We start from the raw sequence: 12,507 nt of genomic DNA, 5'->3' as shown, positions 1-12,507 counted from the left end.
AGCAGTTTAGATTCACAACAAAATAAAAAGGAAGGTACAGAGATTTCCCATATACCCCCAGCTCCCCAAAATGCAAGTTCCCCTCCCTCATTATCAGTCACCCCCATCAGAGTGGTACATTTATTACAATTGATGAACCTAGGTTGACAAATTGTAATCACCCAAAGTCCATAGTTTACATTATTGTTCACTATTGTAATTGTACATTCTGTGAGTTTAGAAAAATGTATAATAACATGTATCCATCATTATAGTATCATAGATTATTTTCAGTGCCCTAGAAATCCTCTATGCTGTGCTGATTTATTTTTCCCTCCCATTAACCCCTGGCCTCCACTGATCTTTTTACTGTCCCATAGTTCTGCTTTTTCTAGAATGTCATATAGTTGGACTCATACAGTAGACTTTTCAGATTGGCTTTTTTCACTAAGTAATATGGACTTAATGGACTTAAGTTTTTTTTTTCTTTCTTTCATGGCTTGATATTTCATTTCTTTTTAGTGTTGTATAATAATATTCCAGTGTCTCAGTGTTCCATAGTTTAGTTATCCATTCACCTGCTGAAGGACATCTTGGTTGCTTCTAGTATTTAGCAATTATGAATGAAACCACTGTAAACATCTGTGTGCAGGTTTTTGTGTGGACATAAGTTTTCAGCTCCTTTGAGTAATTACCAAGGAGCTAGGTTGCTGGATAGTATGGTAAGAGTACACTTAGTTTTGTAAGACACCACCAAACTGTCTTCCATTGGCTGTACCATCTTGCATTCCCACCAGCAATGAAGCAGAGTTCCTGTTGCTCCAAATCCTCACCAGCACTTGGTGGTGTCAGTGTTCCAGAGTTAGACCATTCTAATAGGTGTGCAGTTAACAGCATCTCATTATTTTAATTTGCATTTCCCTGGTGACATGTGACATGGAGCATCTTTTCAGATATTTGTCATCTGTAGATATTCTTTGGTGAGGCGAGACTCCTCATATTTGAAAGTTGCTAAGAGATTAGATCTTAAAAGTTTTCATCACAAGAAAAAAATTCTATAACTATGTATGGTGACAAACGTTAACTACACTTTTTTGCGGTGGTCATCTTAAAATATATACAAATATCTAATAATTTTGCTGTACACTTGAAACTAATATAACATTGTAGGTCAATTATGCATCGTTCAAAAAGAAAAAGAAAATCCTTATTAGCTTTTCAGCCTACAATTTTCAGATATGTTTATACACATCTACTACATAAACTTATCTAAATTATGATTACTGGGCCTTCTCTTTTTGCTTTCACAATAACAAATGAACATTTTTGTATATGAAAACTAAAATGATAGATACCATCAGCACAAGACAAGGCAGGCATGAGAAGGATGCAAGATATTTGCCCTCTCTGTTCAAATAGTAAATCTTCTTTAACTGCATATTCTTTTCCATTGAACCAAAATGAAACCTCAGAATCCTTCTCAGTGAAGATCTAAGAAGACAGTACTGTTCAGAGCTGAAATAATAAGCTATATATTTCATCTCCAACCTTGAGCCTGAGATCATGGGATAAAGTGACTCCAACTATCAGAAGCAAATTATTAAGGAGGATAAATCATGAGAGATTATTACAACCAGGCATTTGACACAATAGAGCCTAACAAAGGTACTTGTGGTATTCACACCCTGTCCCTTCAAGCAAAAGCTGACAGCACTAATGAGAGCTTTTACTTCTAAGCTAATGACCGGTTCACTCTGACTGTGTGATGGCTGCTTGTAAATGAATATTTCCCCTGAATCTAATTAGATTGGGTCTAGACTGTATGTTTCCCAGTGAGTCGGTGCCTTATAGATGTCAGGAACATTTCTGTTAATTGGACAACAACTAAGACGGGAAAGAAGGAAAAGAAATTCTGAAGATGTGCACTGATTTTTCTCCCCCTTTTTCTTTTTACCTAGAATCAGACATCGCTGACTTTGATGGCCGAAGCTCCCTTCTGTACAGGTTCAATCAGAAACTGATGAGTACTCTCAAAGATGTGATCTCCCTGAAGTTCAAGAGCATGCAAGGAGATGGGGTCCTGTTCCACGGAGAAGGACAGCGTGGAGACCACATCACCCTGGAGCTCCAGAAGGGGAGGCTTGCCCTGCACCTCAACTTGGGTAGGTCCCTGCCCATGTCAGGCTATGGGGAGATCCTTTTGTAGCAGGGCACAGTTCCTTTTCCTCCTAGTGTATCAGTTAGAAGTTCCTGGATCACAGTCTAAGTGACATATTTTCCTTATACAGGTCGGAGAAGAAAAATACCATGTTTAAGCCATAAACAGCGTTCTTTAAACAAGGTAATTTTGGTAGGTAGGGAGTGCTGCAAGCTAACTGTTCGTTCTTTCTATTTCTTTCTTCCTTTTTCTTCCTTTCTTTCTTTCTTTCTTTCTTTCTTTCTTTCTCATCTTTCTTTCTTTATCTTTCTTTCTCTACATATTTCTCTCTTTTTTTTTTTTTTTTGCGGTATGTGGACCTCTCACTGTTGTGGCCTCTCCTGTTGTGGAGCACAGGCTCCGGATGTGCAGGCTCAGTGGCCATGGCTCACGGGCCCAGCCACTCCATGGCATGTGGGATCCTCCTGGACAGGGGCACGATTATAATGAGGCTTTTGCTTACAGTCTATTGTAATTGTTACATTTATGAAACTTAAGTTCTGGGGGAAAATGGAGGAAAAACATTTTAATATCTTTCCTGGTTTGTTTTTTGTTTTTGTTTGTTTTTGTTTTTTGTGGGTGAATAAGGGGGTCATATGTATGCCATCTAAGTTTCTGGGCATTCCCATGTCTTATTAAGGGAAATACTGTTTTCTTTAAGTGTCCGGGCTGTGCCAGGATTTGCCAAATGCCATCTAATTTAGTAGAGAATGCCCTCCTGCCTTCTCTCTGTTTAGGACTCAGGCTTCCACATCCATCATGCCTGCCTCACTACTGGCAGGTCTGCATTTCTTTGTAATCAACTTCCTATCCCAGGGAAAGAAAGAGAGAGGATCACCCTCCTTTATGTGAAAGGTGCTTTGGAAGGATGTATGAGCCAAGTGCAGAAGGCAGGGAGCAGAGTTCCCAAAGATGAAAAGGCAAACCAAAAAGCTCTACCTGAGAAAAAGAAACCAGGGCAAAGAGTTAGGCTGATGAAAAAGGAAGTGACCATTTTTTATAAGAATGAATCCCTTCCTCCCATTGAAAATGTATTAGTTTTAGGGAGGGGTGGAGAGTGTATGTGTGGAAGAGAATTATCACCCATCACCAAGTTTTCCCTATCAAGTAGTAAAGATGGAGAGTCATAGCAGAATTCAGTTTGTAAGCTCAAGTTGGATGAAAGACTGGAAAAATCACAGATAAGTTTTATCTTTTAGTAATTATTATTTAGTAATAAATTATTTTAGTAATTAGCATAAAAATGAACATTATTGTGAACTCATCCCCAAAGCCAAACAATGTATATCCTTATTTTGAGGCATTTCTGAGCATCTCCTTAGCCTCCATGGTGAGTATTGGCACGGGTAGCAGGGAGAACCTCTGGATCCCAAGCTTTAACTCATAAAATTGATAACTAATGCACTAAATTAAATATTTAGCAAAAGCATCTTTAGAAGGAGAGTCTCATTCAGAGGAGAGCAATAAGAGGGGTTGCTAGTAACATAATCAGTTTTGCTCACTTACCTAAAGAAGAAATGTATCAGTGAACTCTATGAAGGGTAGGCATATAAATATTTGGCAGAAATATATCAGTCTTTTAACTGGCCTTCAATTTTTGTGAAAGGAGAATGGATGGAGTAACCCCCGAACACACACACACACAGTTACAAGTGGTTCACAGAACATTGTGGGTTGTGGATAAAGTTATTATGACTTGTCAATAGTAAAGCAGGTAACACTGATTCTGTCAGTGATTGCCACTTGGATTCTCAATTCCAATGTGCCATTACCACTCCAAAGCTCTGCTCCAACATCCATAACCCAATGAGGTACACCAGCTTCACACACAGTAAAGCAGGATGGAAAGGAAGAGGTGTGCTCATGTGACAGATTTTATTTTAATTGCAGACAGGTGCTAGCTATTTATTATGGGGAAAGTTCATAACTCCCAAGCCTCAGTTTACTTATTTCTAACCTTGGGTTATTAATAACTATCTTCCAGGGCATGAACATGAAAGCTAAAAATATTCAAAATGAATTTTCTTTGTCAGTATATAAACACGGTGAAGCTCTTAATATTACTCATCATTCAACCAACAATATCTGAATGTCCCACACCCTGTGCTATGCGGGTCTTCCTGGAAGGAAATGGGTAGTTTAAGGTAAAGAAGACCCACTCTATGCTGCAATATAAAGAAGGCAGAATAATTCTCTCTTTCCAGATTCCATCTGCCCCATATTTCTAACTGTGGTGGCGATAATGGAAAATCTCCTTTAGTCTGTTTTCTGCAGAGTTTGGAATTTCTTCATCTTTTCATCTGCTTATGGATTTTACTCATTTCCATCTGTTTACCATGACTGTTTCCTGTACTTATCTCTTTTAAGCAGTCACCTAGGATACTTGTTAAATAGCACAGATTTCTACGTTCCTTCTCTAGAGAGATGCTGATGTTTATTAGTACTTTAGCTCTGCATAACTCTGTTACAGCCAACAGATTTCTGGAAGCACTAAGTTAAGGGGAAAGGGGGAATGATAATCATTTTGATTTGTCCATAAGAGAAAATCTGTAACATACGTTCCACAAGGGCAAGATAACACTTTGTTCATAACTGTAGCTCTGGAAACTAGGAGAGCACCAGCCTGAAGTAGGTACTTGAGGCTAATTGAGTACATTGGAAAAAGTGGTTTTCATCTCACATATCAGAGCCTGACACAAATACATATTATTCTCATTTAGCTTGCTGACCCCCAAGCCCGAGCTACTCTCCCCCCTATGATAGTTGCAGGACACCCACAATGTGCCAGTATCCTATCCAATCCTCAGAGCAGCCCTATTAGGTACATAAACATTAGTTCCAATTTACCCATGTGGAATATTAGGCTGAAGGAGAATATATCACCCGTTCAAATTGCACAGCTAGAAATTAGCATAGCCACAATTAAAATCCAGTTATATTTACCAGATTTTAAACTTACTTTCAGATTATAAAATATATGTCAGTTTTAGAAAACTTGAAGGAAAAAATCCACTCTATAAAGAAGGGAAACATCACTCAAAATCCTACAACTCAGTTATCCTTGTATTAACATTTTTGTATATTTTCCAAGTGTTTTCCTTAGCTATTTATATAAAAATTTTACATATGATAAACAATTCATGTTCTTCCCATGTTTCCACACAGCCTTCAAAGAGGAAAGAGTTCATACCATCCATGATCAAGCTCTTTTTTTAAAGAAATAAATCAAGAAATAAAAAGGAAGAAAGAGAGAGCAAGAGGAGGAAGGTGGGGAGGAAGAATCCTAAAATCCAAGTTAATGGGCTGCAAAATGGTGCTGGGACAATGGCCAATGACAGAGGAAAGGGAGGAAGTTTCTCTCTACCCAGCTGACGTGGACACTGCAGCAATGTTTCCTTTAGTGACAGTTCTCCAGTTCCTTATCTAACCTGTGACTTTACAATTCAGAAATTCATGCTGAGTAGAGAGGTTCAATACCATGGACAGCTGCATGACCTGTACCATGGCCTTTGGAGGTATACACAGCATACTGTGGTTCTTCACAAGTGATGTTCTTTGCCGATATTCTGATTCATATTACCTAGTTACTCCTATGGAGGCTGACTTGGAAAGATCATTTCAATGCTGCAGTTGAACTAGGTGTTTGACTACTTTCTTCAGGTAGAGCAGTGAGATTTATAGAGCTACTAATGGGAGAGAGATTTCTTCTCTCAGTCCGTAAGGAGGTTCATAAAGATTCCTCTTTCCATGCTACACATCTCATTCAAGTCACCTGTGGCAGTTTGCCCTCAGTAGAATTACAACAGCACAAACCCATACATGCAGGTGGGAGAATCAAAGAGCAGAGGCATTACATGACTGGGGAATTGTGGTGAGAACTAAATAAAACATCAATAGCACATGCAGGTCATTCATCTTTACAAGAGTCCAGCACCTTTGAACTGAAGCATAATGTTTGTGTAATATGGCAGTCATAGGAAAGCGAGAATCTCGGCATAGCATAACCACGTGTGGAGCACACTGTCCTTGGGGGGCCAAGTATGGGTTCAGATGCAAAGCATTTGACTACATAACCAACTCATTGAGATAGATTGGGATATCAGTGAACAGTCTGAATATTCTCCAGAGAGTCCAATGAATATTTACTTTAGCTTTTTGAAATTCAAGCATTTTGATAAGCCAACTCATATGTATTTATAAAACGTTTATTGTGTTTCTGGACTTGGACTAAATACTACAAAAGATGTTTTTTAACATTGCCATTTTTTGAGTGCCCTCACTTAGACACTGTGCTAGACATTTTACATATATATTTCATTTGTATCACTTAGCAATCCTACAAACTATATCTAAACCCATTTTACAGATGGAGAAACTGATGGTCATTGATGTCCAGTAGGTTGCACCGGGCCACATAGGTCACATAGATGCATAGATGTAAACCCAAGATTAGAACACTCTCCAATCGAACCCCAAGTTCCTGACATTCATCATTAAAATGTTATAAACCTTCATGAAACAATTACAAATTAAATATCAGGAAGTTGGTATCCGTGTGTTATATTTTGAGAATGGAGAGACCAGAGTAGGATAAAGGAGTCCAGAAAGCCTTCCTGGATCCACCTTGAGTTAGCTGGAGATTTCATTACAAAGAGGAAAGGAACACAGGCATTTCAGACAAAGTGTCAATGGGATAAGTTGTGCCACATTTTATATAAATTGTGTTATTCCTTTTTTTTTTTTTTTTGCTGTACACAGGCCTCTTACTGTTGTGGCCTCTCCCGCCACAGAGCACAGGCTCTGGATGCGCAGGCTCAGCGGCCATGGCCCACAGGCCCAGCTGCTCCACAGCATGTGGGATCTTCCTGGACCGGGGCACGAACCCGTGTCCCCTGCATCAGCAGGCGGACTCTCAACCACTGCACCACCAGGGAAGCCCTGTGTGTCATTCTTATAATAAGAATTCACTGAACGAGTACATTAAGCCAGGCACTGAGCTATGCACTGGAGGTTAAAATTTGAATTTACCAGTTCTGATTTTCAAGGAGGTCCCGGCCTAGTAAAATAATTATTGCAATTTACTTTCTAATTTTGTAATATTAACTAAAAATATATAATTAGGTGTCATCAAAACCACATACCATAATTGTATTAAGATAGCATTTTTTAAGATAGCGAAGTCACAGAAGATGGATACAGCTTAGGAGTCAGACTTGAACCATAACTCCTAAGTCTAGAGAATGTTTTATTTAATAAAATTTAGAAAATTTTTAACAACTTTAACAATACAAGAAAGATGTATTTCATTGCTTTTGTGATACATAAGGATTTGCTCTGAGGGTCAAGTCCACTGCAATCACATGGCGTCCTGTTAGTTTTTATTTTCTTTGGAAGACTTCACTTGAGTGCTCAGGATAATATTCATCAGCCCTGAATTCGGCTAAACAAGGGTCTTTATGCTCCTGGATGACCTGCAAAGGTGAAATTTGCCTTCACCTTCTACATCGTGTCCTTCCCTCTTAGGGTTGCCCCATGTTCCTTTTCCACAATTCTCGGCTTCCCAATGTATCAAATCCTTTTCTTGGTATTCTGATTAAGCTATATAAGCTCACACATATGTATGGTGGAAAGCAGAGCGGCCAGGACATAAGAAATGAGGTTAAGTGGGAGTATCAATTTTTCCAGTAGGGGTAGTGGTAAGAGCATTAGCTTTGGAGTCAGAGCTTGGTTGTAACCCTAATTCTTTGTGTCCTTAGGTATGTCTTGTAGCTTCTTTGAGGTGAAGTTTTTGTAAGGCTGTGTTCAGGAATAATGGAAACAACCTATGTAAAATGCTTACCTCACTTAGTAGAAGAGAACCTTAAAAATACAAGTGAATACCAACATCGATAACCTGAACAACTAAGGTGGGAAGGTTAATTCTGAAGATCGGGTGGAGGTAGGACTTGGTGACCTCCATGTGAGTGGTCCCCTATCTCATCAACAATATATCAAGCCCTTTCCAATGTGACTTTCTGTTGAAATACAATCTTAAAAAAGAAAGTTTCTGTTCCCTTTTGCTAAGCCATATGATATGCACAGATTGCGAAAGTTAAAGTGCCATCCATGTTTAAACTGTTAAGACCAAGCAAGATTTAATCAAAGAAGACTTTGGGTGAAAACACTGCAGTATAATGCCCTTAGCCAGAAAAATGTTAGTTCCAAGGGTGAACAATTTGACATGCTTATCCACAGTAAGTTGGGGATGGGGGTGGGGGAGAAAGCAAGTTAGAAATATTTTGCAATCATTTCAAGCTTCCTATAAAAATTGCCATATGCTTTAGGGACTTGAGTAGTATTTACATTGTTTCATTTTAATTATATCTCAAACCACATGAAAACAAGTTTTTACTGAATTAGTAATAAGAGGTATTTTCCCCCCTAATGTGCTTCTGGCCTAAAAGATAGCTTCCAGATATTTTTATTGTCTTTGTCCTCCACAGTTGCCTGTAGGAATTTTTATCTTGACTTAATAAATTGGAAACTAGTTAAAACTAGTAGTTGAACCATAATTGCCACTGAGATAAAACTTGAAATGTGTATTACAGGATGAAGAGTTTGATAATCTTTTGAGAATGAAGTTTTTATTGTAATTTCTTTTAATGAACATTTCTAGGTAAAATGGAACCTTTCCTAGGAGTAAACTTTTTCTTCATGGTAACACCTACTATAGATACAATTTAAAACATCCTATTTAATGAAGAGCAGAGTTTCCTGTTTATCCAATTGTTTAAACAGACTAATTTTCACTCAATTTGTGTGCATACAAGATTTCTGAGTGTTAGCATAGAATGATTAATGGAGAGGATAGGTGAAATAAGTTCATGTCTACCAATTTTTTCTTTTAGTTAAAAAGATGCTTGTAATGCAGGAGATATTCAATAATTTACACATCACTCATATAGTTTTCAATGAACCAGCTATGCAGGTTAAGGATTATGTTTTTAATGAAGTTTATTTGTCTTTCCCATTATCAAAGATATTTATACTCATTCTAAAATGTAAGAAGAAAAGAAAAAAGAAAATCAAAACTTCTGTTAATGTTTTAGTAAATGCAAACAAGATAGAAGAAAGATTCACTACGTTATCCAAAAAGTCAAGTAAAAATTAGTCTGTTTGACCTATTCAAAATTAAATTTCTCTTTTGAAGTAGGAATAATAGTGTAGAAAAATATTAAAAATACTTAATTTAATTCTTGTCTTTATTGGCTCTACTAAAGAAATCAACATATCACTAAAATCAACCCAACACAACACATAAGAACAAACAATTAGGAGGAAAAGATGTGATTCCTTTATTTTTTCATTTTGTGACTTTCAGTGGCTTTACAGTTTCAAACCTTTAATGTTTTGGACTTATTATTAATGAATCATTGTTAAATGCCTTTTTACTTTTTAAAAAAAAGTCAGAGGTGCACATCAAATTTAAAGTGAAATCTCTGATATTAAATCTATTTGACTTATTACCTAGAATTAATAGTTTATATGGCACACTGTTTCCTTCAACCAATCATTAGCCTTTGGACATGATTTATTTTATAAATAAAAGTTGTGTGTGTGTGTGTGTGTGTGTGTGTGTGTGTGTGTGTGTGTAGAAGAAGTGGGGGAGAGAGACAGACACTGGTCTTCTTTATTCTGACTGGTACCACTTTTCACCTACCTGCTTGAGCAAACATACTAAAAGTCATCCCGACTTCCGGGTAAGATGGCGGAAGAGTAAGACGCGGAGATCACCTTCCTCCCCACGGATACACCAGAAATACAGCTACACGTGGAACAACTCCTACAGAACACCTACTGAACGCTGGCAGAAGACCCCAGACCTCCCAAAAGGCAAGAAACTCCCCACATACCTGGGTAGGGCAAAGCGGAGAGATCCGCACACAGAGGATCGGTGCCGAGCGGCACTCACCAACCCGAGAGGCTTGTCTGCTCGCCCGCCGGGGCGCGCAGCGCTGGAAGCTGAGGCTCGGGCTTCGGTCAGAGCGCAGGGAGAGGACTGGGGCTGGCGGCGAGAACTCAGCCTGAAGGGGGCTAATGTGCCACAGCTAGCCAGGAGGGAGTCCGTGAAAACTCTGGAGCTGCTGAAGAGGCAAGAGACTTTTTCTTCCCTCTTGGTTTCCTGGTGCGCGAGGAGAGGGGATTAAGAGCGCTGCTTAAAGGGGCTCCACAGACGGGCGCGAGTCGCGACTGAAAGCGCGGAGCCCAGTGACGGGCGTGGGACGCTGGGGCTGCTGCTGCCGCCGCCAAGAAGCCTGTGTGCGAGCGCAGGTCACTGCCCACACCGCCCTTCCGGGAGCCTGTGCAGCCCGCCACTGCCGGGGTCCCGGGATCCAGGGGCGGCTTCCCTGGGAGAACGCACGGCGCACCTCGGGCTGGTGCAACGTCACGCCGACCTCTGCCACTGCAGGCTCGCCCCGCACTCAGTGCCCCTCCCTCCCTCCCGGCCTGAGTGAGCCAGAGTCCCCGAAGAGGCTGTTCCTTTAACCCTGTCCTATCTGAGCGAAGAGCAGACACCCTCCGGCTACCTACACGCAGAGGCGGGGCCAAATCCAAAGCTGAGACCCAGGAGCTGTGAGAACAAAGAAGAGAAAGGGAAACCTCTCCCAGCAGCCTCAGAAGCAGCGGATTAAAGCTCCACAATCAACTTGATGTATCCTGCATCTGTGGAATACATGAATAGACAACACATCATCCCAAATTGAGGAGCCCGGAGTCAGTGCTGTGCCTCTGAGGTGGGAGAGCCAACTTCAGGACACTGGTCCACAAGAGACCTCCCAGCTCCACATAATATCAAACGGCGAAAATCTTCCAGAGATCTCCATCTCAACACCAGCACCCAGCTTCACTCAACGACCAGCAGGCTACAGTGCTGGACACCCTGAGCCAAACAACTAGCAAGACAGGAACACAACGCCACCCATTAGCAGAGAGGTGGCCTAAAATCATAAAAAGTCCACAGACACCCCAAAACACACCACCAGACGTGGACCTGCCCACCAGAAAGACAAGATCCAGCCTCATCCACCAGAACACAGGCACTAGTCCCCTCCACCAGGAAGCCTACACAACCCACTAAACCAACCTTAGCCACTGGGGACAGACACCAAAAACAACAGGAACTACGAACCTGCAGCCTGCAAAAAGGAGACCCCAAACACAGTAACATAAGCAAAATGAGAAGACAGAAAAACACACAGCAGGAGAAGGAGCAAGATAAAAACCCACCAGACCTAACAAATGAAGAGGTAATAGGCAGTCTACCTGAAAAAGAATTCAGAATAATGATGGTAAAGATGATCCAAGATTCTATTTCCCAGATCCAAAATCTTGGAAATAGAATAGACAAAATGCAAGAAACAGTTAACAAGGACCTAGAAGAACTAAAGATGAATCAAGCATCGATTAAAAACACAATAAATGAAATAAAAAATACTCTAGATGGGATCAATAGCAGAATAACTGAGGCAGAGGAACGGATAAGTGAGGTGGAAGATAAAATAGTGGAAATAACTGCTGCAGAGAAAAATAAAGAAAAAAGAATGAAAAGAACAGAGGACAGTCTCAGAGACCTCTGGGACAACATTAAACGCACCAACATTCGAATTATAGGGGTTCCAGAAGAAGAAGAGAAAAAGAAAGGGACTGAGAAAATATTTGAAGAGATTATAGTTGAAAACTTCCCTAATATGGGAAAGGAAATAGTTAATCAAGTCCAGGAGGCACAGAGAGTCCCATACAGAATAAATCCAAGGAGAAATACGCCAAGACACATATTAATCAAACTGTCAAAAATTAAACACAAAGAAATCATATTAAAAGCAGCAAGGCAAAAACAACAAATAACACACAAGGGAATCCCCATCAGGATAACAGCTGATCTCTCAGCAGAAACTCTACAAGCCAGAAGGGAGTGGCAGGACATACTTAAAGTGATGAAGGAGAAAATCCTGCAACCAAGATTACTCTACCCAGCAAGGATCTCATTCAGATTTGATGGAGAAATTAAAACGTTTACAGACAAGCAAAAGCTGAGAGAGTTCAGCACCACCAAACCAGCTTTACAACAAATGCTAAAGGAACTTCTCTAGGCAAGAAACACAACAGAAGGAATATACCTACAATAATGAACCCAAAACAATTAAGAAAATGGGAATAGGAACATACATATCGATAATTACCTTAAATGTAAATGGACTAAATGCTCCCACCAAAAGACACAGAGTGGCTGAATGGATACAAAAACAAGACCCATCTATATGCTGTCTACAAGAGACCCACTTCAGACCTAG

At 40.0% G+C, this 12,507-nt stretch overlaps 1 protein-coding gene across 2 annotated transcripts in view; it reads left to right on the top strand.

Annotated features, from left to right (window-relative positions):
• Window positions 1-12,507, top strand: part of CNTNAP5 (contactin associated protein family member 5) — a gene marked incomplete at its 5' end in the record, with an annotated part of 904,555 nt that overhangs the window by 406,047 nt on the left and 486,001 nt on the right. For both annotated transcript variants that reach the window (XM_082630066.1, XM_082630065.1), the window contains one exon: window positions 1,938-2,141. In XM_082630066.1, coding sequence (XP_082486192.1) covers window positions 1,938-2,141 — 204 coding nt within the window. The remainder of the gene's footprint in view (window positions 1-1,937; window positions 2,142-12,507) is intronic.

The sequence above is a fragment of the Mesoplodon mirus genome (genome assembly GCF_964341445.2).
Source record: "Mesoplodon mirus genome assembly, chromosome: 8".
NCBI lineage: Eukaryota > Metazoa > Chordata > Mammalia > Artiodactyla > Ziphiidae > Mesoplodon > Mesoplodon mirus.
Note: the sequence above shows the minus strand (reverse complement) of the source record. Positions and strands in the feature narration are given on the sequence as shown.